Genomic DNA, 27265 nt, shown 5'->3' with positions numbered 1-27265 from the left:
GAGGTCTGACTTTAGGAAACAGGAATTCTAATTTAATCCCAGACTCCCAGAACATCCATTCTAAAGCCACAGAAGTGGGAGGGGACATTTTAGGGGTTAACCCTGGTAGAATTAGAGCAATCATTCACAGGTAAAAAGTGGCCTCATGAATTTGCACACAAGGAGCTCTGCAGTGTATGCAGATGGTGCTGACTCTGTTTTCCAAAAATGGTTCTTAAGTTACATAAGGAAAGGCACTGGGCTGGGAGAAAAGTTCTTACCCACTCTCCTTTTGCTCATGGGCTGACTCTGCTCCTCTTTCTGGTGATTTCTAGCCAAGTGTAAGTTGTATGTAGTCAGTCAGTCTCAAAATAAAAAGCTGCCACTGTTGATGGTCATGTCCTACCATGGGGAATTTTCATTCTATTGAGACTGTTCCTGTGGAGAGCTTCCGTTCCGAAGTCCTGCCATTTACAGGTTCCTGAATATAGAGTTGCCTAGCATCAGCTTGGCAAGTCTGTTGAACATGAAGTCAATGAGGGTGCCCTGTGGGCCAGTTCCCATGTGAACCTCTCTCCCTTCATGGCAGGCCCACCAATAGGCTTCCTTTCTGGGAAGCTGTTGTTCACCTTCACCTCTCCAAGGTGACGAGCCTTGTATTTGACAAGAACAGGACGACGTACTTTGAGGCTTTAGATGAAGCTCTGTGGTCAGTTCTTGACTGGCAGAGTGAATTAGAATCATAACTGGTATCCCATGATATGGAGTGCCAGTAAAGATGGGTGTGACAGTCCTTTTATCCCAACATTCATTCCTTGTTGGCATCCTTGCTTTGGTCGCTGGCAACCAATGAGAGAGAGTCAAGATTTTCTTGTTTAAAAACTAAAAATCTCCATTTTGCCAAACTTGCTGCAATATTGGATGTTTTCCCCCCTTTGATTTGATATCAGCCTTGGGCAATCCTCCTGTCTTCAATTCTTGCTTTGATAAAATCAAAACTTCTCTAACTCCGAAAATGTTAGTAGCCCTCAAAGTATCTATTTCATATAAACTGTTCACCACAAATGACCAGTAGTGGCAAAGCACCCCACTCCACATTCCTAACAATTAGTAGTGAAAAATGAGACAGTTTTTTTTTTTCTGTAATTGCCATAAACCAAAAACACACTTTTTCCCAAGAGCATTTTAATTCTTTGGAGAAGCATCCTTAAATTCAATTCCCACATTTGTGAGAGCTCATTAATTTATGTACCCACGGTTTTTGAGTTATTATTTTTTTTATCTTTGTTGTTTCTTATTTGTTTTACTGGAAAAATGGTACTGAAATGTGGTTGAATACCACAGAATAAAGCACTTATAAAAAGAGACCATTGAGAGCCTGCCTGGTGCAGGAATGAATGCCTACAGTCCCAGATAGTCAAGAGGTTGAGGCAGGAGGATTACTTGAGTCCAAGAGCCTGAGGCCAACCTGGGCAACACGGTGAGAAACCCCACCTGTAAAAAAGGGAAGGTCTCATGTAATTTGTTCAAGTTAAACAATCACTGCTACTTTGGTAAAGGTTATGGTGAAGGTTTTGGGGGTTTTTTGTTTGTTTATTGTTTGGGGTTGTTTTATTTTTGTTTTTGAGTGAACTTGTTGAGTTTTGTTTTGTTTTTAATGTGTGCTTATTTTATTTTATGTAGAGTTTCTTTTTTTGTTTTGGCTTTTTTGGGGGGCGGGGAATCTGAATTGGCCTGGATCTTGCTATATCGACCAGGCTGGAGCTCATTAGGTCAACAAGACTGAAACTCATTATGTAGACCAGGCTGGCCTCAAACTTGTGGCATCTGCCTCTGCTTCTCAAGTGCTACAGATTAGGTGTTTTTAATGAGTGTCTAAGTCAGGTTCAAGCTCCAGGGTCTGGTAGCATTTGTATTAAATTTACAATATGATTTAAGTCCTTGAATTATTTGCTTTTTGAAAAGCCATTCTGAGTCGTGTGACCAGAGAAATGCTAATGCCAAACTGAGATTAAAACCTGTGTCTTTTGACTTCTGATCTAGTTCTTGTGATTCTGCCACCTCAACTAATCAAGTCTCCTAGGAGAGTTAAAGATGAGTAGATTAAAAAAAACACACACAAAAAAAACAGAGAGAGAGAGAGAGAGAGAGAGAGAGAGAGAGAGAGAGAGAGAGAGAATGAGTAGATCATGGGAGAAAGAGTGGCCACTTGTAGAAGGTGAAAATAATGCCTATATCAGTGTTGAAAATTAATTTAAAAGCTAAATGATTTTAAGTCCCCCCCCCCCGACACACCCCTGGTTCTGAGGATTAAATCTTGAACCTGGCACATAGTAGCATAGTAGGCAAGCATGAACTATACCCTTAGCCCTCATATTTCTTATCTTGAGACAGTGTCTTATTAAGTTACCCAGGGTGGCTTTGACTTGTGACCCTCTTGTCTCAGTCACTCAAGTAGCTGGGATTTCAGGTATACACCACCAAGTACAGCTCCATTCTTACTTCAGAATATCAAAATTGGGTCTGTTGTGTTATATCAGCCACAAGAAGGTTCACCACCCTGTAGCTGACAACCTCTGAGTGAGTCACTGACTCCATGATATTCCACCCAAGGAACCGCCAGTTCAGCCATTCCCAAAGGCCCTCCCTTTTCAGAAGTTGAAAGTGGAGATTCTGTTACAAACAAGGCATGTCTATGCTAGACTGTTTGCTGTGCTAGACAATTCCACTTCTTGGGCAGGAAACACCAGGGAAAGGAGAGAAGTTTATGCCCAAAGGGAAGAGTGGGACGCAAGGGCCCCAAGGTTCCACCCTGACTGACTGGAGGACTTAGTTTTCTTTCCCACTATGCTGCTCAAAGTTCCAGTTGGCTGTCTCAGCTCAGTGGGCAGTGCACAGGCAGAGGCTGTAGTGACTGTCTGCAGGTGTGACCTCCAGCCCAGCTTCACAAGCTCAATGTCTGCACAAAGCACAGGCTCACTTCCTCTTCTTCCTTGCCTTTTCTTTTTTTTTTTTTTTTTTAAACTGGTCTTTTACTGGAAGGCACCGAAACCAGCCCCAGAGATTCCCTGTGTAAGACGATACATGAATAAAGACCATATGCTTTCATAAAGGCCTTCCCTGAAACTCACCAAAAAGAGCAAAACTGAAAGTGAGAGGCTGGAGGAAGTGGTCAAAGAGTACTTCAGTGGACCCGAGTTCAGTTCCCAGAACCCCCATCTTGGGTTGTTCACAACCTCCTGTAACTCCAGTCCTAGGGATCTGTTGCCCTCTTCTGGACTCCCGGGGTACCGTGTACTCAAGTACTGTGTACCCATACACAGATACATATGCATATACATATACATAATTAAAAATAAGAAATGGGAGCTGGAGAGATGGCTCAGAGGTTAAGAGCACTGACTGCTCTTCCAGAGGTCCTGAGTTCAATTCCCAGCAACCACATGGTGGCTCACAACCATCTGTAATGAGATCTGGTGCCCTCTTCTAGTGTGCAGATATACATGGAAGCAGAATGTTGTATACATAATAAATAAAATATTTTTAAAAAAATAAGAAATGGAAGTGTATCACAATGCCAGTGCTTGCCATCTGTATATCGAAACTGGTATATTGGCCTGGTAATACCTCTCTTAAAATGATAAAGTGTCATTGTTGATGAGCCAAAGTGTGTGTGGGTGACATGCCCACAGCAAACATATTTTCCAGGTCATCACAGCAGAGCTGCAGGGGAGACAATCACACACCTGGCAATGTCGTCATCATTAGTTAGGTATCTGTGACCTGCAGCGGAAAGGAAACACATCACCTTCATGCCAGTATCCAAAGGAAGGATTTTCTGTTAAGTGATACATGCTGCCAGGAAGATCTGTGCTGGAGTCTGGCTCAGTTCCAGTGATCTCCCCAGGGTGAGATTTTCAGAGGACTTCCTGTCAGGGAAAAAAAATCTAATGTGTCCAATATCTTGGGAGCAGCAGCAACAAAGAACACAAAGGGGCGAGGTTCTTACAGGGGAGGCGGTGAGAGAGGTGGGCAGATGTCATTGGGATCCATGCTGAGAAAAAGTACAGCAGACCCAGAGGAGCCCATGAGAAGGCACAGAAGCACGGAGGGAGGTCGGGTCCTAGAGCAGACAGAGTAAAGTAGGCACAGTAGTGTAATCTGGCCTTCTCCAATCACCAGACCAAAACCGCCACAAATGATGTCTTGAACCCACCCTTTTGTTCGACACACAGCAGGAAGTTTGGGTAGCCCCTACCACACCATGTTTTCTCATCTGGGGCTCTTATCCTCTTATAGTTCCGCTGCTGTGATAGATTCGGGACCACTCAAGATATCCAACTCTGCGCCTTCCAGGCTGTTAGACAGGAATAGAATAAGGCTGTGGTGAAACTCTAGGGGAACTGAAACATGGCCTGCAAGCCTTGGATCCTTGATCTTTGTACCAAAGAGAAGGAGCTAGCCGGTATGAGTACCGAGCAAGGACAGGTGACTAGGAAACCAGAGGGCTCTTAATCTAACTGCAATTAATACTGAAAAGCAAAACAAAAACCGTGACTCGAATCATTAACCCGGGGTCTCTTTTCAGAGGCATCACCAGTTGTTCCAAGGAAGGAAGAAGTAACTTCAGCATTCTTAATAGGTGTCAGATGCACACTGGGTTCTCATGGCCTGAGACTTCACCAAGTCCTCTCAGCAGTTCCATTGTGAAGCTAGAGGTAGCCCAAACAGATGAGGGAACTGAGCCAGGGGAAGGCCGTCCTTCCTTAAGGTCACACATTTAAAAATTGGCCATTTATACTTTATGTCTGAGTCTAGTAACCCCTGTAAACAGCTTTCAGCTACCCACTCTGCCGAGGGAATCATCTCTGCTGAAAGGCCAGAGTGTGGGATGTGTCATGGGAAGAGCTGAGGCTGGACCACTGAGTTTGAGCTCTGCTTGGCTGCTGAAAACCTGTATGCATGTGTATGTTGGTGCAAACAAAAGGAAGTGTGAAGTCACCGTTAACTTTTTGCACAGTGAAAGGCCCAGGATTTCTCTAGCCCTATGTAGACCAGACTAGCTTCAAAGTCACAGAGATTCACCAGTCTTTGCCTCCCAAGAGCATGCACCATCAAGCTGGGCTGTTCTAGTATTTTCTTGTTACCAAAAAAAAAAAAAATAGAAAAAAATTAATGAGCATCAAGAAGAACTGTCTTGGCCAGGTGTTGGTGGTGCATGCCTTTAATCCCAGCACTTGGGAGGCAGAGCCAGGAGGATCTCTGTGAGTTTGAGGCCAGCCTGGTCTTCAGAGCGAGTGCCAGGACAGGCTCCAAAGCTACACAGAGTAACCCTGTCTCAAAAAATCCAAAAAAAAAAAAAAAACTGTCTCCTATCCCTTGTCCATGAAGGGGTATTTTCCCTCTTCTGTCACTCGTGCTTTCTGTTGATGGAGTGCAGCCAACTTACTGTCTAGAAGCCCTGAAACGGGTGTTCAGGATTGGAATCCTAGGCCTGCCTCATGATTGCTGCATGGCATGGATTTCTTCCTGTGTAAGTGATTGTAACATAGTCCTCCTTGTATGGGGTTGGTTTGAGGATCTGAAGAGTCAGTGAACACAGATGTCTAGAATAGTGTTGCTGTTCTTAGTTGAAAAGATTTGGGTTTCTCGTGTTGGAATTAAAGCAACCAGATATAATGGAAAACAGCAGAGAGAAGCATGTTGGTAATCTTCCAGAATTGTGGGTACTGCCGTCGTTTGTTTTTGTTTTGGTCTGAGCTAGGCCTCATTCTGAAAGGTCCCATTTCTATGTTCCTCAAATAATTTTTCTCTCCTGCTTAAGAGCAGAAGCTTAGGTTTCTTGGTGGAGTGAATCAGAGGGGGTCACTCAGTGGAGTCACTAGTCCTTATACCCCCCATTCTTCATTAAGGATTTAGTTGGGGAGGTCAGTAAGAGTATAGCTCCAAAAACAAAAGAGACCAGTCCTAGTTTTTAAAGTGTGTTCTTTAAAACAAACAACTTGGAAAAAATGCCTAGTACTGTCACCAAACATCACCTGTTCTGCCCACCACGTGTATGTTTGAAGCCAGTGTTTGGCACAAGAGCTTGCTCACTGGGTTGCCAAATATGAGGAGATGGAGAGTCCAAAGTCTCAAACCCACCTTCTTGAGGATAGAAAGGGTTTGGGGGTCCAAATGGATAGGGTACTCTGAGGTATGGGAGAGGTGTTTATACACAAGAAAAGGAAGCAGTTGGCCACCTGCACAGAACACAGCAGCTGGTCTGAGAGTGGAGTCTTTGACCCTTTGTAGCAAACGGTCACCCATCAATTACCTGGCATGCCCAGGTAATGAGTCACTGGTTTCAACTAGTTTGAGCTAGACACAATTTGGACAAATTCCTAGACAAATTTCAAAGTCCTGAAAACAAAGTGAATAGTTGCACCCAAGTGAACACACTTTGTCATGTTACCCTTTGTGAAACTAGTAGAGGCCTGTTTCTTTCCTATATATCCTACATAACCCAGTGACTTCTTTTTTAATTTAATCTTTTTTATTAATTATTTGAAAATTTCCTCCAAGTTCTCCAATATCCACCATTTCCTCCATCATACCTACCTCTACTCTGTGTCCTTTTTTTAAAGAAGATACTATGTCTAGGCAGATGTCCTGGTCCTCTGACTAGTAAGCTTCCCAACCCTGAGTGACTTCTAAAATGAGCAAAGAGCAAAGAGTCAGCTACCCATAGAAGCTGAGGGAGGAAGATTGCTGTGAGTTTGAAGTAAACTTGATCTACATAGTAACTCCCAGGACAGCCTGGGCTCCTAGCTAAAATCAAATGAAATCAGAGGGTTGATTCAAGTTTCCCCTCCATTTCAACACCAGGAATTTATTTTATGTGTTTTAAGAAAATGGGCTACTCTGAACAGATTACCACAGTCCCACTACACTAAAGCCAGTACTGGTCCCTAGCCACGTGGATGAATGGAAAAGGGAGCCTACTCGTTTGCTGGGCATGAACCCTCCATTGTCCTCACCCTCTGGGAACATCCCAGCACTTTCTGGAGATGGTTTGTGTAACACTTGGGCACAGAGGTGACTGGGCTCTTTCTGAAGTTACACATTGTTCTGAGAGTTCCAGGTAAAAACCCTGTGCCAGTCTTCAGTTGTCTTCTGTCTACATGTGTTTTGGCGGGAGTTTCCGTCCTGCCAGCCAGCTCCCAACTAACCACATAAAGACTTATTATTAATTATAAATACTCTGCCAATAACTTAGGCTTGTAACTAACTAGCTCTTATAACTTAAATTAACCAATTTCTACTAATTTACATGCTGTGTGGCTCATGCTTGTTACCTCATTTTTTTTTCAAAGATTTTATTTATTTATTATGTATACAGTCTCCTGCCTGCATGCCAGCAGAGGGCACCAGATCTCATAATGGATGGTTGTGAGCCACCATGTGGTTGCTGGGAACTGAACTCAGGACCTCTGGAAGAACAGTCAGTGCTCTTAACCACTGAGCCATCTCTCCAGCCCTTGTTACCTCATTTTTTACCCTTTCTGCTCCCTCTGCATATGGCTGGCAACTCACCCTTCTTCTTCCCAGTGTTCTCTCAGTCTGACTCTCCCACCTCACCTCTTCCTGCCTAGCTATTGGTCAGTTGGCTATTTATTAAACCAATGAAAGCAGCATATCCTCACAGTGTACAAAAGGATGATTCCACAGCACGTGTGAATTTGCGTACATAAAGTACACTAGTCTTTTTGTTTCTTGAGATGGGGTTTCTCTGTAGCTTTGGAGGCTGTCCTGGAATTCATTCAGTAGACCAGACTGTCTCTGACTCCTGAGCGCTGGGATTAAAGGTATGCCACCACCGCCTGGCTAAAGTGCACTGTCTTAAGCATCGAGTCTCATACCTGGACACTCAAGTAGGCACTGCCCAAATCTAGAAGCAAACTTCTCTGTCCTCCTCACATACACCTAAGTTCCTTCCCAAGGGCAACTGCCAACCTGAGTTCTGACCATAGGCAAGCTATGTCTTAGGCTTTATAGAGATGAAAGCCTGTGGGAGATTTGCAGATTACACCTCTTTCACACCCAGTGTGGCATCTGGCTGCACGTGGAGCAGTGTGCTCCCTCACTAAGGAATGTATCCCATTGTCTGAAATGCATGGTAGTATACTATGGTGTCAATACGTCCCATGCAGCCATTCTGTCGGGCCAGGGTTTGGGTTCTTTCCAATTTGGAGCAATAATGAAAAGCACTGCTACAAACATTTATATGTATTCCTAATTAATGATTGGCATGACCCATCCACTTCTTAAGAGTCCTGTTTTGCTAAGGTGCAGGTGAGTGATATTCATGAATGCTGCTTTCAGAACTCTTGAATGAGATAAACAAACTGGTCAGTTCTTACAGAGTGACTTGAAATTTAAAATAAGAGATCACTTACTTGGGGATTTGGGGAGGGTACAGCTCAGTGGAAGAACACTTGCTTAATGTGCTCGAGGCCTTGAGTTTGGTTCCTAGCATACCAAAAAGGGGGGGGGAGGGAAAAAAGAGATGATTTACCTTGAAAAGCTGACTGGATGCTTGTTCCAATGAGTCACATCTCCTTAAGCAAGCCATTAGATATTTATGGACTCCTGCTTCATCATCTGTAAAATATGCATAGCACTAATGTTATGCAAAAGTAAGGAGCTGTTGCAAGGATTAGACTATAATTAAGTGAAGTGTTTGCATAGGGCTTAGCTCCGCTAAGCACTCAGTTGCTGCTATTGATCGCTTTATGGTAATGGATAAAGTCAAAGAAGCTATGAAGTCACACAAGCTTATTAACATAACCATGCAAGCCACATGCCCTGTTTAATGTCTCTTGTGAGGTGAGAGTGTGACCCTGCTTTTCTTCTTCCTTTTAACTCTTATGCATCTATTTTTTTTTATCTTGAATTATATGGTGCTCTATCTTTAAACAAAGAGTGCAAGAGGAGGAACAAAGGAAAACCTAAGCTGAGGAAATCTGGTCGTTGTAGGATCAGCAATAACTTCTAGACTCAGTTCTGACTTTGAGGTACAGTCAAGTTGTTGGTGATTTGCACATCTGACTTAGATTATTCCCCACCCCATCCCAGACTTTTAATAATAGACAGTAATCCGAATTCAGTATGATCTGACCCAATATCAAGAATTCCAGAGGCCAGAGAAATAACCCAACTCTTTCCAATCTTAGAAATAAGTGGATCCATGCACTTGCAAAATGGAACCACATTGGTGTCATATATCAGTTAGTCACCACAATACGACTCAGGTGGGATTGATGAGAACTGCAGCATGTGAGATGAAAAAGTTGGCACTGAGAAAGCAGAGGATTTATCATTATGCAAATTAGCTCCAGCCCAGAAACACAGACTTGTGTTACTGTCCTTTGTAGTATCTGCGATGGAAGCTATTCCACTGGGTGACCATTCAAAGAAGGGAAAAAATAACTCCACCCACACCTAAAGGTTTCCCTAACTCCTTAGAAATTTAAGTGTTTAAACTTTTCATTTTGAAATAGTATCAGACTTACAGGAAAATTGCACAAATAATACAAAGAAATGTCCTGTCTCCACCCAGATTCCCCAATGTTAGCCCTTTGCCACAGTCTCCTTGTTCTTCTTTCTCTGTGTTTACACACACACACACACACACACACACACAGGTGCACATATGTACCTTCCTTGTTTCTGAACCATTATGTCCCCTTTGCCCCAATTTTCATGTGTTTCCTAAAGTGAAAACTAACTATTGCAAGTGACAGTATAGTTATCAAACTTGGGAGAAAGGAAAAAAAATTGAAGCTATGTTTATGCAATTATCAAAGCTGCAGACTATATTCAGATCTCACCTAATGCTGATGTCCTCTGTTGCAAATGAAATGAGGTTTTTGGTTCAGGATCCAACTGAAGTTCACACCCTCAATATTAGAAAATCATTAGTTTGCCGACTGGCTAGCCTAATCTATACATCAGAGGACAGCACAGAAGAGGCCCTGACTCACATAAGGTATGAGATGAGTCTGGATGTCTGCTGTTGTCCTCTGGCCACCATGCTCTTGCTGTCGCATGTATCTACTCTCTCCCTCTCATGCACATGAATGCACACACATGCATTTTCTTAAGAGGAAGAGAATCCTCTTGTAGTTCCCCTGCTGTGATAGATACAGGACCACTCAAGATATCCAACTGTCTTTGCCTTCCAGATTGAGGTCGTCTGACATATTTGCTTGTATGTAGGGAGATTAAAATAAACCCACTTATTGATTGTGTGCAAGAAAGGTGTGGTCAGGAAAATGTCACTTTTCCTGGCCTGGGTAGTCCTGGTGGTTCTGTCTGTAGTCTGTTGGGTGTTAAATGTCCTGATCACATGTCTGCCCTCTCCTCTGAAGGCTGTATAGAGTCACAGATGTACATCCCAAGAAAGCACCAGTTGCAATTCTTCTCCCTTCAGACAGTGGTCACAGTAGCTGTGTTCTCTTTGGCAGATGTGGTGTTGGAGAAGGCCATGCACAAATGCATCTTGAAGCCCCTCAAGGGCCATGTGGAGGCCATGCTGAAGGACTTCCACACGGCTGACGGCTCGTGGAAACAACTCAAGGAAAACCTGCAACTTGTGCGGCAGAGGAACCCCCAAGAGCTGGGGGTCTTTGCCCCGACCCCTGACTTGGTGGAACTGGAGAAAATCAAACTTAAATTCATGACCATGCAGAAGATGTACTCACCAGAGAAGAAAGTCATGCTCCTGCTTCGGGTCTGCAAGCTCATCTACACTGTCATGGAGAACAACTCAGGTGAGAAGGCCTGTCACTCTGTGTCCAGACTTCTGATTGAGTCCCAGGCCTCCCTCCCTTCAGTCTCTCAATTTCATCTCTCAACCTATAGAAATATAAGTGCAACTGATGGAATTTGTTAAATGAGTCTCATGAAACAGAGTAATATGGTAGATCAGTCAGTGATGGTGAGTAAGGACAAAGTAAGAGTTGCCTACGGTGCCGACTTCAACAGAGAGTTAGTGTGATGTAGTTAATGCTTATGCGGATGTCATCTTCCCTCTGTGAATGCGTTTCTTCACTGGGGGATTTCAGCCACCTTAACCTTCTGCCCTGCAGTTTCCACATCTGTTGAGACATATGACCCTCTCCTCATAATTGAGAATTATGTGAGGCAACTCAGTCTGAACCCCAAGTGCGATGCAAATATTGGTGAGAACCTTTACCACACTCCGGCCCATAAGGGTTTATGCTGATCATCTATAGCATGTGTATGAGAAATCTGGAGTGTTTGGGAAAGTGAGGCTGTGTTACTCAATTCTTTAATATGGGCTAAAGTATTTCGATTGAAACTCATCAAAGAGATTACAAAGTAGGAAATAAGTTCTCAGATTTCCCCTGGCTCTTCCCTCAAGATGCAGAAGTACCCATGATTCATGGGTAATGACTGATTCCGCCCTGTTCTGGCCTTCAGAGAGCTTCCTGTGATACAATGGGTGATTACCAACTTTGTCCTGACAGAAATCACCTTAGTAGAGAGGCCAGGGCTCTGTACCATGGCTAGAGGGATGCCTGTGTGCTGCAGACTACTGAGTGAGGACCTTAACCTCTGAGCTCCTGGAACCAGGGAGATGGTTCAGCCGGCAAATCATATGTCGTAAGCATAAGGACCAGTGTTCCGATCCCCAGCATCCACCTAAATGCTGGGTGGACATGTGTGATAGCTGAACCACAATCCCACACTCAGGAGGCAGACACAGGATCCCCATGGTAATTTGAATAGCTAGATAGCCAAAGAGGTGAGCTCCAGGTTCAGGAGAGTTTCTGCCTCAGTAAATACAGAAGAGAGCAATTGAGGAAGATATCTAACTAATGTCAATCTCTAGCCCCTACATACATGCACACTCTTGTGCACGTGAGATCATTCATAAAATCTTCCAAACTAATGCCTGCTCAGGATTACATTGTTCTGAAGCACTGTCCCTCTGCCTGCACACTGTGACATTTCAGACATGCTCATCTTCATTGTGGGGGGCTGTCCTGCTCCCTATGGGGAAGCCGAGCAGCATCCTGGATACTGTTCACACCCTCACCTTTCAGCTGTGATCATGGAAAATGGTCCCAGATACTGTAAGTGTTCTCTTGGTCAGCAAAGTGACCACAGTTAAAAATCACCCTTTCGAAGGACACAAGAAATAAGGACCATTTTATTGTCTATTTAATTTTTAGTATATATTGCTGTCATCAACACACATTTAAATAAATCAAACAAATTACATGAACATTGAGCAGAGAGCAAAATTTGTTCCTGGTTTAAGTTTGATCTGTCTTTACATTTGTAATCAATGGGCAAAGAACACAGTAAGTGAGCCAGGAGGAATTAGCCCGAGGAAGTATTTTATTTAGGGTTTATAGCATGCCTTGCTAACAGATTAAAATGCTTACAGGCACTTTGTTCTAGTGGGTAAATCTTAAAAATGGGAAGAAAATAGGAACTGTGTTGACTGTCTCATAGACATTCATTCTGAGATTGTGAGCAAGGGTTGATCTCAGTAAACAGTGGGGAGAGTCAAGAACCACGTAGGTAGAATTCCAGAAACTCCCACGCCTGTTTATAAGTAGCACATTTCCCCAGCATGACTCCTCGGTGGCTAATAATAGTAGCAAATAGGATGTGAAAGAAAGAAACATTGATAAAAATATCCGACTTTGCCCTCTCTTCCTGATCCTAGGGAGGATGTATGGTGCGGACGACTTCTTGCCAGTCCTGACCTATGTCATAGCTCAGTGTGACATGCTTGAATTGGACAGTGAAATCGAGTACATGATGGAGCTTTTAGACCCATCACTGCTGCATGGAGAAGGTAATGTGTTCTGAGTTTCAGAGGGACTGGGCAGCTAGGTTCTGGGGGGATGGGGGCTAGTTGGCAGGGGTTTGCACATTTTAAAATTGAGATGAGATTCATGGAATGTAAAAGTAGCCATTTTGAAACTGGGCATGGTGGTCCACACCTGTCAGCAGCATTTAAGAGGTGAAGCAGGAAGATTATGGGTCCCACACAGGCCTGAGCTACCTAGCAAAGACATGTCTCAAAAAGAACAATGAAGGCTGGGAAAACAGCTCAGCCAGTGAAGTGCTTGTGGACCTGAGTTCAAGCCCCCAGCATGAACATCAAAAAACTCAGCATGGAAGTATAAGTCAGCAATCCCCACAGCAGGAGGCCAAGACACAACACTGGAGACAAGTGGAGCCCTAGGGCCAGCTAGCCACCCAGCCTGGACAAATCAGTGAGCTCCAGGCCAATAAGAGATCCTGTCTCAAGAAACAAGGTGTATGACATCTGAGAAATAACACCCAAGGTTGTCCTCTGGTGTACACCTCCATGCGCGTGTGCACACTCCCCCCCACACATGAACGCACAACACACATGCACAGTAAACAATCCAGCAATGGATAGTACATACAGAGTATGTATGTACCAAAGCATCTGTACAACCCCAAATACAACCCTGTGGCCAGGAAAACAGTTATGGGGGGGTCCTTGAATCTTACTGGTTAACCATAGGACTAAGTGTTTTTTAATTTAAAACTTTGCATTTATCTGGGTGTTTTAGTGCATGCCCATAATCCTAGCACTTGGGAGAACAGAAATACAAGGTTATCCATGACTAAATGGTGAGTTTGAGACAACGTGAGATCTTATCCCCAAAATATTACTCTACTGACTTTTTAAAATTACAGTAGTAATAGTAATTCACTGTAGAAAATAATCAAAATTAAAAAAGGAGAAAATGCAACCAAGCCTGACAATAGAAATTTAATTTAGTAGAATCAAACATCCAACAGACTATCTTTTTCCTCTGGTGTGTGTTTAATTTTGGTTGGTATAAAACATAGGGCCTTATACATGCAAAGCAAGCAGCCAACCTCTGAGTTATAATCCCTGCCCTTCAAATGGCACAATTTTTTAAAAAGTTACAGCTCCTTTAATTTGGGAAATTATTGACTTTTTATTAAAGAATACTTACACTGCTAGAAAAATAGCCTGCTAATGTTATCACTAAAATGAATGAAAAGCTGGCCTTAAAAAAAAAAAAAAAAAAAAAAAAAGAATTGTTTTAAACATCCAAACGGCATTAGTTTGCTTTCCCTTGACCTCGGTGTTCAGATTCAATCTTGTCCTGTGTGTGAGGAAATTCTTTCTCCTTCTGCATCAGTTAGAGGTTGCATGATGAAAATCTTTTGGATGCTTGACTAGGTAGCTCACAACCTTGAAAGGTGGCAAAAACTGTACTGATCATTCTGCAAGGAGACAAATCAGAGCCTGTGTGCCCATCTGTTAATCATTTTCAGAAGTCCCTAGGATGCCCAGACAGACCCTGAGGGCACAGCTGTGTTTTCTTTGTTCCTGTTGAGTTTCAGTCTGAGCTTGAACACAAAGGTCCACCTGCCCTCGGGATTCCCCAGAGTGTGTGTCACCTAGGCACCTCCCATGGAGGGGATCACCCAGAATGGCCTTTAATGTCCTCAGTCCTATAACTTGAATCTGTCAGGCTTAGTTTTCCTGTCAAAGACCTCCTGCTCCTTGTCCCCAAAGCATGCCCTCCCCATCCCTTTCTGGTCAGTGCCAACGTGGGGTAAGGATCCTCCATGCTGTCCTCCAGCCAGAGGCAGATATGAACGAGCTCTTCCGGCCTTTGTCACCTTGTCCATTCATACCGTCTCAGTGAAATTCTCAGCCAGGGACCCAGATACTCCATTATGAGCCCGTAAGAGCCACTGTGCCTCTTCATTTTCCTGGGGTTGGGCAGGAGAGAAAATGATTGTGGCTTAGCCCAGGCACCGAAGTAGACATTTGTAAGCTTCAGTGGCAAGCCTTCCCTGTTCCCACCATGTGATTATTGCAGTTTGGGGTTGATTTGGGTGGTTTCTGGTAGCAAGGAGACCCCTTGAGGCTTTGAGGGGAAAGAGTGTGCCAGTCTCCCTTAGAAAATCACCCTTCTCTTATTGATGCCATGTACTTGGGACAGACATATGCTTACGTCTTGTGGTCTGAGGACAGAGACAACCATTTCCTGCCCCTTTTCCTGGCAGCGCCTCAGTGTGAGGCCCCATGTTTCAAGCCTGTCTTCTTAAAGGAGAACGTCATAAGTGCTGTGTTGTGACAGATGGGGGGAGGATGTCTTCACCTTCAGGAATCCCCGTGAGGGGGGGCGGGGAAATAACAACACCCAAGGTCACACTGACTGAACCTGGTGTGCTCTTCTGCATGAACTGTGTCAGACACTGCTGGCCTTGCTTCCTCGGGAGGGCATGGCCCAGGCAGGCTGCCTGTGGCTCTAGGCTAGGCGGCAGAGCATTGAACTGTAGCTCCTCCAACCCAGATCTGGGGGAGCTGCGGTCGTGTGTCACAGATCCATGCTTTCTGTGGCCTGTCCAAAGCTCTCTTGGGTTGGCTTTACAGCCGTCACATGTCTTTTCTGCTGTGTAAGCAGGTATTCTCATTTACAGACCCAGCGCCATAGACTCCCTCACAAGCTCAGAGCTCTTGCTTATGGTGGGATATAGTTTTGCTGAAATTTAAAACCTTCCTTTAATTGTATCCACATGTTTCAAAATATGGTCAATTCTGTGTTTCCAGCACTTGAGGTTTTCTCCTTAGTGGCCTGAGAGTATCAGGACCCTGGTGTCAAATTCAGAGAGTCTAAGGAACACTCACCACCCCACAGCGATTATAGCTCCCAGAACCACAGTTAAATGCTGACACCAGGACATAGTCTGTTGCGATTCCTCAAGTCCCTGAACTCCCCTGTGTGGTGTTCACACACTTTAGCTAGCATTTTACACTAAGTCGTGTGTGATTTGCTCATGGGACAAATACTAAGTAGAGATCCATAATTCATTGCAGAGGCTGTCATAGAGATCTTAAATCATGGGTGGTTGGATCAGGAAAACTCTAGAGAAAAAGCCTGATGTGGGCTGGCATGGATAACAGCTGTATTCACAAGATGGAACACTCACCTAGCATGAGGCCCTGTACTATAAATCACTGCAAAGAAAGACATTGCTGGTCAGTGATGGCACATGTCTTAAATCCCAGCACTCAGGAGGCAGAGGCAGGTGGATCTCTGTGAGTTTGAGGCCTACAGAGTGAGTTCCAGACTGGCTCCATAGCTACATAGAAACTCAGCCTTGAAAAACAGAGAAGAGAGAGAAAGAGAGAGAGAGAGAGAGAGAGAGAGAGAGAGAGAGAGAGAGAGAGAGAGATCTCCATTAGTGACTGTAAACAACAAACCTGCATTGCCAAGTTCAGCCTCGTACATACAGGTTCACCGGCCCACCACCCATCCTCCTGAGACCTAAGACCATTTAATCCTGCACATTGATTAGAGGGAGTTCTGCAGGGTCCTGTGTGAGCTATTAAGTGCTTTGGCCATGAAAGTGACACTTCTGAAAATAACCCGATTAACTGCAGTGAACGTCTGGTCTACGCACGAATGAATTGCCAGCACCTGTTTTCTCTAATATGTGTCTCCACTTCTGGGGAGCAGGGATTTGGGTTCCATTTCTTACACTCCCCCGCCCCCAACTCTGTTTGAGCACATACTAGAACTTCAATGGATACTGTGACAAAGAGTGTCTTTAAATATAAAATGTGCTGGGTTCGGATAATTTTTGCTACACATTCAAGGCGCCCCCTAGTGGCACCCAGTCACATTGACAAATTCTTTATGCAAGCAATTAATTAGTTTTAAGACAAACCTAGAAAAATACATAGGTGTCTGACGATGTAGTATGTCTGTTAGCACTCCCCACAAACATGAGAGATAATTTTAAGGACACTCCTCGAGGGACACCACTATCCTTGACACGTAATCCTTTTTCTTAAATGTGGAAACAGAAATGTCAGCGTTTCTATGCTCCCTGGCCCTGGCACAGGCTTGGGTCACGTCATGAATCTGTGTGAGATGCATGTATGAGTAGAAGGATGAAGATGTGAGTGATGTGCTCTTCGACGTGGCCTCTGTAGAAGAGATGGGGAGATCACAATCTACTTCCACACACGCAGGTTATGCGCCTATGGCTTCAGCCCACCAGGGCAGTAAATATTTAGGGGAAAAAATGAAATGAGCACACACAATTTTCATTGTTTTTTTTTCTTTATGTAGTGTTTGTATTGTATGGGGTATAATAAGTCATCTAGCCATGGTTTAAGATTTTCAGGAGTTATGTAGATGATATGCAAATACTGTGACATTTTATATGAATATTAAAGAATCCACAGAATACAGTAGACAGGGGTCCTAGACTCCATCCTCCCCGTTCCCCAAGCAGAGTGACACCCCTGAGGACCCACTCTCTCTGCCCTTCCAGGAGGCTATTACTTGACAAGCGCTTATGGAGCACTGTCTCTGATAAAGAATTTCCAAGAAGAACAGGCTGCGAGGCTGCTCAGCTCAGAGGCCAGGGACACCCTGAGGCAGTGGCACAAGCGGAGGACCACCAACCGGACCATCCCCTCTGTAGATGACTTTCAGGTATGTACCTCCATTCCCACCGTGCTCCCCTCTTCCAGGAAGGCAGAGCTGTCTCCTATAGCACATGGGCCCAGGGCCTGAGGTCCTCTTTCAGATGGACCACCTGGTGGAAAAGGAATAATTAAGCCACCCTCTGGCCTTGCTGTTTCACTTCTGTTTCTTTAAACAGGTACAGAAATGCACCTCGGATTTCAATGGGCCACGTCCCCATTGACTACGCTATAAGCAAAAACATGCATTGACTGTGTCTAACCCAGCAAATAACCATGTCTTAGGAAACAGTGAATGATGGTGCAGAGGATGTTTTGCGTCACATTGTGATCTTGTGGCTGTGCCAGCTCACCATTGCAGCCCAATATCACAAGGAGGATGGTGTCGAATATAGCTAGCCTGGGGAAAAGACATATTCAAACCCTGGCTGGTAGTCTAGTTCAGTGGTGGGCTGAATGTAAGTGCTGGGGTCCATCCCTAGCACTTACAGAAAAATCCGAAAGTCAAGGTACAGTTTATATTCTGTGTGAATCACTTTAGCACCAGCATAAATAGAAATATAAGTATTACCTTATAAAATATACACACAGGTTTGGCCCACAGTTGGCTGCTATTAGGACAACAAAGTCAAATGAAGGCACTATTCCTCCTAAAACATTCAGCCTGTTGTTAAATACCTAGCCCGACAGGACGACATCCAAAGGAGAAAGCCCAGGCAAAGGCACTGGATATCCAGTTTCCTCAGGAAACAATGTGTATTTACCCTACAGCCTACCTGGTTGCCCTTTGGGAAGATCTCTCCCTCTCCCTTTTCTCCCTCACTCTCCAAACAGAGTCCTCTGGGATCTCAGCTAAGCACTTTGCTCAGCTCAGTTTGAGAGTGAACATTGTGACCAGCCCCATGGAGGTTTCCAGGCTAGGATGCTGGGCATGTATGATTCCCAATGAGTTTGTTCCCTGAAGGTGAGCGAGGGCTACAGAAGCCTTTTCCTAACCCAGCAACCCTTCGTTTTCCTTTTGCCCATGCAATGATGATGAGCCAGTCTGCAGCTATCTTTAGCCAGTCTTTAGGTAGTCATCTGAAGGCTTTTGTGCAACTCGGAAATGTGGCTGGTTTTATTTTTAAGTGCCGCACAGCAAGTTCCCTAGCAGGAACCCAGAAAGGCAGGATGATTGGCCTCAATGTCAATCTAAAATTCACCTCCCTTGCCTTTTCTCTCCCACTACTGAAAACAACCTCTGGTTCAAAGTCAGCCCATGCTTGAAATGCACAGTCAGCATGTTCTTCTCCAAGATTGCAGTTTTCTCAGAAATTCCTTCCAGACACACAAACTGCAAAGCAAGAACACATGCTGCCCCCCCCCAAAAAAAAACACATGCACACTGCTGCTTGGGTTGTTCAAGAGTATCCACGTGGTAAGTTATTTAGCTCATATCAACCACTGAACTACTTCCATATGGACCATGCATGGAGGAGGTCCTGAGGGGCTGCACCTTCTGAGATCAGAGGCAATGAATACATTCTTCCATCAGTAGGCCTCTCTGCCTACTTATGTTATCACCATGGACTATCAGAAGCTTCAAATGTAGAGAGACCCATGGTGCACGTACACACACACACACACACACACACACACACACACACACACTACAGAGCCCTTCCTTTGGCACATGCTGCCCTCTTACTGGAAGAAGAAAACTCCTTAGTAGGCAACACAGTGAAATGCTGACTGTCTCGGTTCCCTCACTGGGGCTATGTAGGCTACTCTCTTCAGGAGTCTTCGAATAAGGGCAAAAAACAAAAGTGCCAGCGGGATGGGAGAAGAGAGATGTCATCTGCTGGCGCATGCTCTGAAGACAGATGTTCAGATCTGAGAGTATGAGTGGCACTCCACCCGAATGTCACTTGACCCAGCCTCCCCTCTGCAAAGTCATCAGGCTGGCCAATGTGCTCCCTACATATGACGTGAAGCATCTTACATGTCCAAAGTACACAGTCCTTCCCAAGAGCCTCTCCTCCTATAGCAAGCTAAGCCTTATGGTAGCCACAGGAGAACCAAGGATCGACAGAACCAAGATGCAAAAATGTGTGTGTTCTCTGGATGCAGCTAGAATTTGACTAGGACTTCTCTCCTTTGTGTATAACCATTCTTATGATTCTGGTTTCGAGCCCAGCCTTAAACAGCTGAGCCATCTCTCCAGCCTGTGTGTAACCAACCATTCCTACAGACCTGGAAATAAAGGAGCTACCCAGAGTAACAAATTCTTGGCAAGTGCCTGGGCTTGTATCATAGGAGTCAACAGGCTTACTGCCTCTCAGGGTAGTGAACACCTACATGATTCTCAATGCCAAGCCTGCAAACCATCTCCTTTTACTTCCCGAAGCACCCTGTTCTGGTTGTGCTTAGTCAGGTCTATCTCCAAAGTCTTCTTGGCAAATCAACACCCCTCCCTCTGATTCTTCCCACATTACACCCCAAACCACTGGGATCCTTAAGTAAGGTTGCACCACATGAGAGCCACTGGGAGTCTTAAGTAAGGTTGCACCACGTGAGATCACCCTTTGAGGAGAACAGTCAGACATCAGCAATTTGCCCAGGCTTCCTAGAACAGCACAAAGTGAGCATCATATGTAATGGTGTGTCTAGATATTTTAAATCCCTTCTTGCTAACTCCTGGACCAGACCCTTCTGCTGTTTTCATCATTTTTTTCAAGCTGGGAAAAATCCCAGCTTTTGATGTGGTTCATACTCTTAACTCGGTCTTTCTTCAGCAGCTGGCTTTATAATGGGTGAAGAAAAATGGAAACTGGGGCAGATAGGCCTTCCTGTTGCTTCTCTTTGCAATGAACTAAAATGTGGCAGCTCAGTCCATGCCTAGTCCCTACCACAGTCCAAGTTGCAATCAGTCTTCCCTGGCAGTCTGAGCTGTGTGGTCTGGCCAGACATTGGGACAAACTCGAACCGTGAAGTGGCTTACAGGTTCAGCCACGCACTTGTCTGCTTTCTCTTTTGCACTCTCTCCTGACATCTGTTTCCACTTGCAGAATTACCTCCGAGTTGCCTTCCAAGAGGTCAACAGCGGATGCACAGGAAAGACCCTCCTCGTGAGACCATACATCACCACGGAGGATGTATGTCAGCTCTGTGCGGAGAAATTTAAGGTGGAGGCCCCTGAGGAGTACAGCCTCTTTCTCTTCGTTGATGAAACATGGCAGCAGTTGGCAGAGGACACTTATCCTCAAAAGATCAAGGCTGAGCTGCACAGCCGGCCTCAACCCCACATATTCCACTTCGTCTACAAGCGAATCAAAAATGATCCTTATGGTGTGATTTTCCAGAATGGGGAAGACCTCACTCCCTCATAGAGGACAGACACATGGGACTACTCATGAATGCATCCAAAAGGGAGCTAGGAGTCTAGCCTTCTGGCTGTCACATGTTTGAGCTTGAACGATAGCCACCTCCTCAAGGACCCCTCAGTTCAGTGTCTAAGTCATCCGTAAGCTGACTTAGCCAAGGGCATCTTTTAGATGCAGTGCCCAAATGAGGTAGTTGGGGGTTCATGAAATAGTTAGAATCTCCTCCAGAATGGAGAATTGTATTTGATGGTTCAGGTGTCCAGAGATCACTGGCTGCTTAACCTTAGCCAGCTTCTCGGTTGGCTTACATGTTTGTATATGTGCTGAGGAAACACTTAAGGTACAAGCTCTTCCCTTGGGTTCAACAGCAGGTGTTGACAAGACTGTCCGATGCAGTGCGTCAGGTACCTCTTGATTCTGTGGATGACTCCATCCTTCCCTCTTTCCCCTCTTTCCTCCATCCTTCAGTCTATAATTTTTTTTACAAAGAGCCTTTGTGTTTTTTTATATATATTTCATAGAAAATTTTATAGCAGTTGCAGGTAAACTGTCAGGATTGGTTTTTAAAATATTTTTGTAACTTTAAAATATTCTATAAGTATGCATGTGATTTAACATTTAATATTTGAAGATAAATCTCTTGCTGGATTTGAGAGTATTGTGTTTTAGATGTCTCTCTTCTATAACTGGATGTTTTGGCAAATTTGGGAGGAGAGACTGCTGGTTGTCTTAAAGCAATCCTTGACACTGGCCACAGACCGTTGCCTTTGAAGAATCTGATGTACTGTTACTTTGGTCACTTTTAGTGACGTCGTACTGTTTGTTGTTTGCTTATGTTGTTAAGCAATTGATGCAGAGGATTAGGAGAGAAATGAATGTAGAGAGAGGTGGAGAGAGAAACACGGACTCTAAGGAGGGGCTGAGGAATGCAGCCTGCAGGTTCGGGCTTCAGAGGATATAGGAAGAGGAGTCAATACTGTAAATATGCCCTGCAGTGATGTTTGACAAAAACCTGTTCCGTATGCTATCTGCTTTGGGAAGCAATTTTTAAAATCCCGACAAGGGAAAATAAATCAAGGATAACACTCCCTATGTCCATTCCGTAGGCCAAAACTGATGGCATCCAATATTTGGAGGCAGAAACCAAGTAATGTATAATATGGCTTTTGTTGAGTTCAATAACATGTTGATGGGGAAAGAATGCACCAAAAACCAAAAACAAACCAAAAACTCCTCTTTGCTGTAATAATGGAGAGTGGCTGCGATGTGTCTTAGTGGCAGAGCTGGCATGCACAGACTGTCATACTGGGTTCCATCCTCAGCATGACAGATTAAATAAAACAAAACAGGAAATACACAAACAACATGAATGGATGGTGAAGTTAGATTTATGTTGTATAAAATGAATTTCTGGGCACACATACTAGAAGGGTCATGTATCGGTGTAATACAGGTCATTGCAAAAACAAAAACATGTTACTGTACTGTGTAAGGATGCACAGGCATCTGATTTTGGGAGGCCTTTTACCTAGTATCCTTGTCTTTTGTACCAGAACCCTCAGCACATACTGTGTTGTACTGCCTTTTGTAAATGATTTTCAATGGAATTTTGCACATAATACATTGTAATACTGTACAATAATCCTGTGTAAAATAATTTTTCAATATTCTTCAGTTGTCCTTTTTGTGGGTGATTTGTTTTAGAGTTAGATTATAATCAAGTACCTAAAGATGATGGATAAATGTGTATGACAGTGGTTGGGCTTGGTGGCCTGTGCCTTTTATCAATTTGGGACACTTGGGAGGTATAGGCAGAGGCAGGTTGATCTCTGTGAGTTCCAAGTCCACCTATATAATGTGGACTACATAATGAGACCCTGTTTCAAGTACACACTCACACACATTCTCTCTCTCTCTCTCTCTCTCTCTCTCTCTCTCTCTCTCTCTCTCTCTCTCTCTCTCTCACACACACACACACACAGGGGCACACATGCAGACACATAACAATGAACTTCACATTGAGCTGGTAATTGTGAAGAGCAAACAGAAAGACATTGTTCAGAAGCTTATGTACTGATAGAACAAAAGAAGCAGGAAGGAAAACAGATGGCCTGTGACCTGCAAGTGTTTGCAGGGTTACCCAGCACAGTACTTGGCTTAGATGGCTCTAGGGCAAATCACAGCTAATCTGAACTCAGAGCCAGGCAGGGCCCTGCAGACAGCTCCTCCCTGTCCTTAAGCAACCTCTGCAATGTCCTGGCTGAGAGTTCAGGACGATTGCAAAATCAACAGCACAGGCCTGCTCTTCTGCAGACTAGTGTTCTGGCGATTGCAGCCATGCCTGACTGCTAGGAGCTCATTGCATTCCTGCTGACAGAGAGAAGGGAAGGAGCTAAGAGGGCTTCCGAGACATCCATAGGATAGCTACTTAGAGACCAGAAGAAGGGCTGGATGAACTTGCTTTTGATGTTTGGAGTGAAGAGATGCTGGCCCCTGCATCTATACAGCTGCCCTCCCGACTCTGCAAATTTAGACCATTATGCTGTCATTGTGTTGAGGAACCAGTACTCCTCTTAGATTTAAAGCAGGTCACAACATCTGAATTAGGCAGTTTGAGCAGGCCCCATGAGAGCAGAATCAGGAAAACTAGAATGAGCAGAAGAAAACATCACAAGACTTTCCCTAGTCTGTCATTGGGCAACGCTTCCCTGGCAGAGTTTCAACCCATGTGTCTTCATTTTTCCCCCCACGCAGGCATTTCTCACTTCTCAGTTTGCCAGGAAACAGACCCTGGCGGAATTTGGATAGAATAAGAGCAGAGTAAAAATATACATACTGGGTGGGGGGAGAGGAGAATGCACTTCCAAATCTAAAAATATCTTGAACACCAGCCAGAGGAAGGGATTTTGTTTTTGATGTTGGACATACTGCCAAATATTGACCCCTTAGGGACACAGAAAAAAAAATGGAAATTGGTAAAGTTGTTTGTAGCATGTGGAAGTTACTTTAGATCTACAAGCAAATGCAAAAGACAGGAAGCTGGGCCTGACTGCTTCCATTCACAAATGTGGCCTCATCTCTGGGAGAAATATGAAAAAATATCAAGGCCTGTGGTGTTTAACAGCCTGGCTATACCCCCAAATGTCTGTGAAAACTGACACAGGAAGGGCTCTGTCTTCATGGGGCATGTGTTCTAACTGCGTGCCGAGTCTCCTTGATTTCCAGACCATTTTCCTATGGGTGAGTTTGAGACCCAAAATGTTGTTTGCCATTTGGTGATCCTTAGTCAAGCTGGAAAAAAAGGAGAGAGAGGAGAAAGTTGGCATTTGTTTCAGGAAGCAGGTTCCGTTTTAAAAGGAGTCTATGTTTTAGCGTCAGAGAGTGGGTGGCAGCTGGCCCAAACTTGCCACATGAAAATTGACTTTGCTGAGAAAGGAACCACAGGAGTTTTAAAAAATGAAATGAAGGGGGGGTGAGGGGGAGATTTAAGCATATTTGGAGGTAGGAGTATAGCTCAGTAATATAGTACTTTCCCAGCACACTCTTGGTTCTGTGTTTGATACCCAGCATGCAGTGCACAAGCACACCTACCCTTTACCCCTCCCCCCACCCATACCCATACCCCAGGAGAACAGATAACTCACAGATCTGAAGGGTATCAATACTCTTCATTCCACTTCTTTTGTTGCTGCTGTTGTTTGATTTTTAAGACAAGTTTCACTATGTAGCTGAAACCTGACCTTAAACTTTCAATGATCCTCGTGTCCCTGACGGCTGGGTCAATGGGTCAATACTCAAAAATTTTTTTTTTTCAGATTAGGAGGTAAAACACAGACTAGACTAGTGCTTTACTATTGAGCCACACCCCAGCCATGGGTCAATACTCTTTCAATACTGTTGTTGCTTTGAGACAGGGTCTCATGTAGCCCAGGCTGGTCTCGAGCTCACTGTGAAGCCAAGTATGACCTTGAACTCCTGCTCTGGAGTGCTGGAATTACATGCACGTGACATCAAGCCAAGCTAGTGAGCCAATACTCTTATTAGGGGGATAACCAAGGTCTGGTCTAAGGATTCTTCATGGAAGATCTCCAAGTGGAGTGAAGTGGCTAGGGGGCTGGAGACAGCTTCTTTTCTTCATTCTAATAAGAACTTGCAGCCGGGAGGTGATGTACACCTTTAACGCCAGCATTCAGCAGGCAGAGGCAGAAGCAGAAGCAGAAGCAGGCAGATCTCTGTGAGTTTTGGGCCAGCCTAGTCTACAGAGTGAGTTCCAGGACAGCCAGGGCTACAAAAAGAAACATTGTCTTCAAAAGCCAAAAACAAAAACAAACACATACACACACACACACACAAAACAAAAAACAAAAAAAAAAAAAAACCTTGCATCCCAAAGCAGAATTTTCCAAAATTCTTATTTTTTATTTTAAAAGTGCTTAGAATAGTGTTATATGAATGACTCTGGGTATGATGTCCACCGGTGGTTGGGGGAGGACATTCAGCATACCCCTTCCCCCTCTGTAAGCAGCACTTAGGTTTCTAGGGCACATGTTACTCATACAATGTGTAACATGTATGATGTTTTTTCATGATGACCATGCTTCTATTTCTTCTCATGCCCCCGCAGGATTTGTAGGGCGTTTCTCTCTTACAGCAAGTCTTAAAATATTTGTATTCCACTCCAAGGCTCCCGGCCAACACAGGCTCTGACTTGCCTTGTCCTCTTTATATTCCAGCTGGAGACTTGATTGTGAATAGACTCCTGGGCACCCACCACCCACCCACTCGGTCCATCACTGAGACTCAGTGTCGACTGCTGCTGTTTTAAGTGTGTATAATTTTTTTCTCGTAGTGCTGGGCATGGAACACAGATCTTTGTATTCTCTAGGCAAGCACTCTATGACTGAGCTACACTTCTCAGCCTTAGGCAGCATCTTGAAATCACCTGGGGATACCTAGACACCAGAAAGTCTTCAGGTGTCCAGGTGATTAATGCCTCCCCCAATGCTGTTTTGTTTTTTGAGACAAGGTTTTTCTGTTTAACTATCATAACTGTCCTAGAACTCACTTTGTAGACCAGGCTGGCCTCAAACTCACAAAGATTTTTTTTTGGGGGGGAGGGGGGTTGGATTTTCTAGACAAGGTCCTTCTGTATAGCTCTGGCTGTCCTGAAACTTGCTTTGTAGACCAGACTTGATGATGGAGTTTCTGTTTCACCAGGTCCTGCAGCCACTTAGTCCCAAATAAACACACTGTTAGACCCCTGGAAAACCTAAGGCATCCAGGGTCTAAGCCCAGGATCACGGTCACCCCAATCACCAGGCAGATTCGAAAGCTTGCTGCAAACTGCATGAGGCTTTATTGTTGTTTAACGAGCTAACCCCATGTTAGCTCGGGTCTTTCACCCACCTGCCATGGTGGATGGCTAGCAAAGACAGCTAGAACCGGCTGTGTTGGATTAATGTCTCTTTATTCCAGAAGACACCAAGGTAAAACACAGGCCAGAGCTAGGTTATAGAACCCAGCCAGCGCGGCCAGAACAAAAAGGGGCCCGTGTCCCCACGTGCAGCCCCTTAAGAAGCTCCCTTATGTCACCCTGGCTTTCCTTCACCACACCCTTCTGGGCGAGTCCCCGGGTCCACCTGGTACCTGCCCCAGGACTATTGGGCGGGGCTAGGGTGACTCCCTACACGGCTGCATAGAGATCTTGTAGGGCAGTGTAAGGGGAGTGTCTAGGGGTATGCACAGGCTCAGGATTGGTGTGCCTCCAAGCTTGGAGGCACACCACAGGGCTTGCCCTGTGTTGATTGGCCAACTGGTTGTTATGGCCCATAGGCCCTCCCAGAGTGGTTGCTATGCTCTGTGTGTCATTGCTGTGTGCTTGTCCGTAAAGCACACACAGAGCCATAAAGCATAGCACCGCCAGCTAACTTCTGATTGGTTCCTTGCCACGAGGCAGGCATCTGACTTCTAGTGACTAGGACAAAGTCATGGCAAGCACATGTTACTGTCATGGCTGCCGAAATGGGGAGCTGGTCCCTTCAACACAGAGGCTTCTATTAATTATTAACTGTTTGGTCAATGGCTCAGGCTTCTTATTGGCTAGCTCTCTCTTAACTATTCACCCATTTCTGTTAATCTATGTATTGCCATGAGGCTGTGGCTTACAGGTAAGGCTCTGGCATTTAGTCCTTTGGCAGCTACATAGTATCTCTCTTGAGACTCAACCTGTCTTCCCCTTCCCAGAATTCTCCTAGTCTGGTATCCCCACCTATACTTCCTTCCTGGCTAATGGCCAGTCAGCATTTATTCACCAACCAATAAGAGAAACATATTCACAGCATTCAGAAGGACATCCTCCACAGGCTGCCCTTGAACTCACAGA

General features: G+C 44.6%; 1 protein-coding gene across 7 annotated transcripts in view; it reads left to right on the top strand.

The window, feature by feature from the left end:
* Rin2 (Ras and Rab interactor 2) overlaps positions 1 to 22553 on the top strand; it is a 208223-nt gene extending 185670 nt beyond the window's left edge. For 6 of the 7 annotated variants that reach the window (XM_027421601.2, XM_035446250.1, XM_027421602.2 and 3 more), the window contains 4 exons: positions 10488 to 10793; positions 12725 to 12856; positions 17368 to 17531; positions 20569 to 20889. In XM_027421601.2, coding sequence (XP_027277402.1) covers positions 10488 to 10793; positions 12725 to 12856; positions 17368 to 17531; positions 20569 to 20889 — 923 coding nt within the window. Of the gene's footprint in view, positions 1 to 10487; positions 10794 to 12724; positions 12857 to 17367; positions 17532 to 20568 lie in introns of all 7 variants that reach the window. The other variant, XM_027421603.2, reaches the window with a different exon arrangement.
* The last annotated feature ends 4712 nt before the right edge of the window (positions 22554 to 27265 follow it).

The sequence above is a fragment of the Cricetulus griseus genome, chromosome 6 (genome assembly GCF_003668045.3).
Source record: "Cricetulus griseus strain 17A/GY chromosome 6, alternate assembly CriGri-PICRH-1.0, whole genome shotgun sequence".
Lineage (NCBI taxonomy): Eukaryota > Metazoa > Chordata > Mammalia > Rodentia > Cricetidae > Cricetulus > Cricetulus griseus.
Note: the sequence above shows the minus strand (reverse complement) of the source record. Positions and strands in the feature narration are given on the sequence as shown.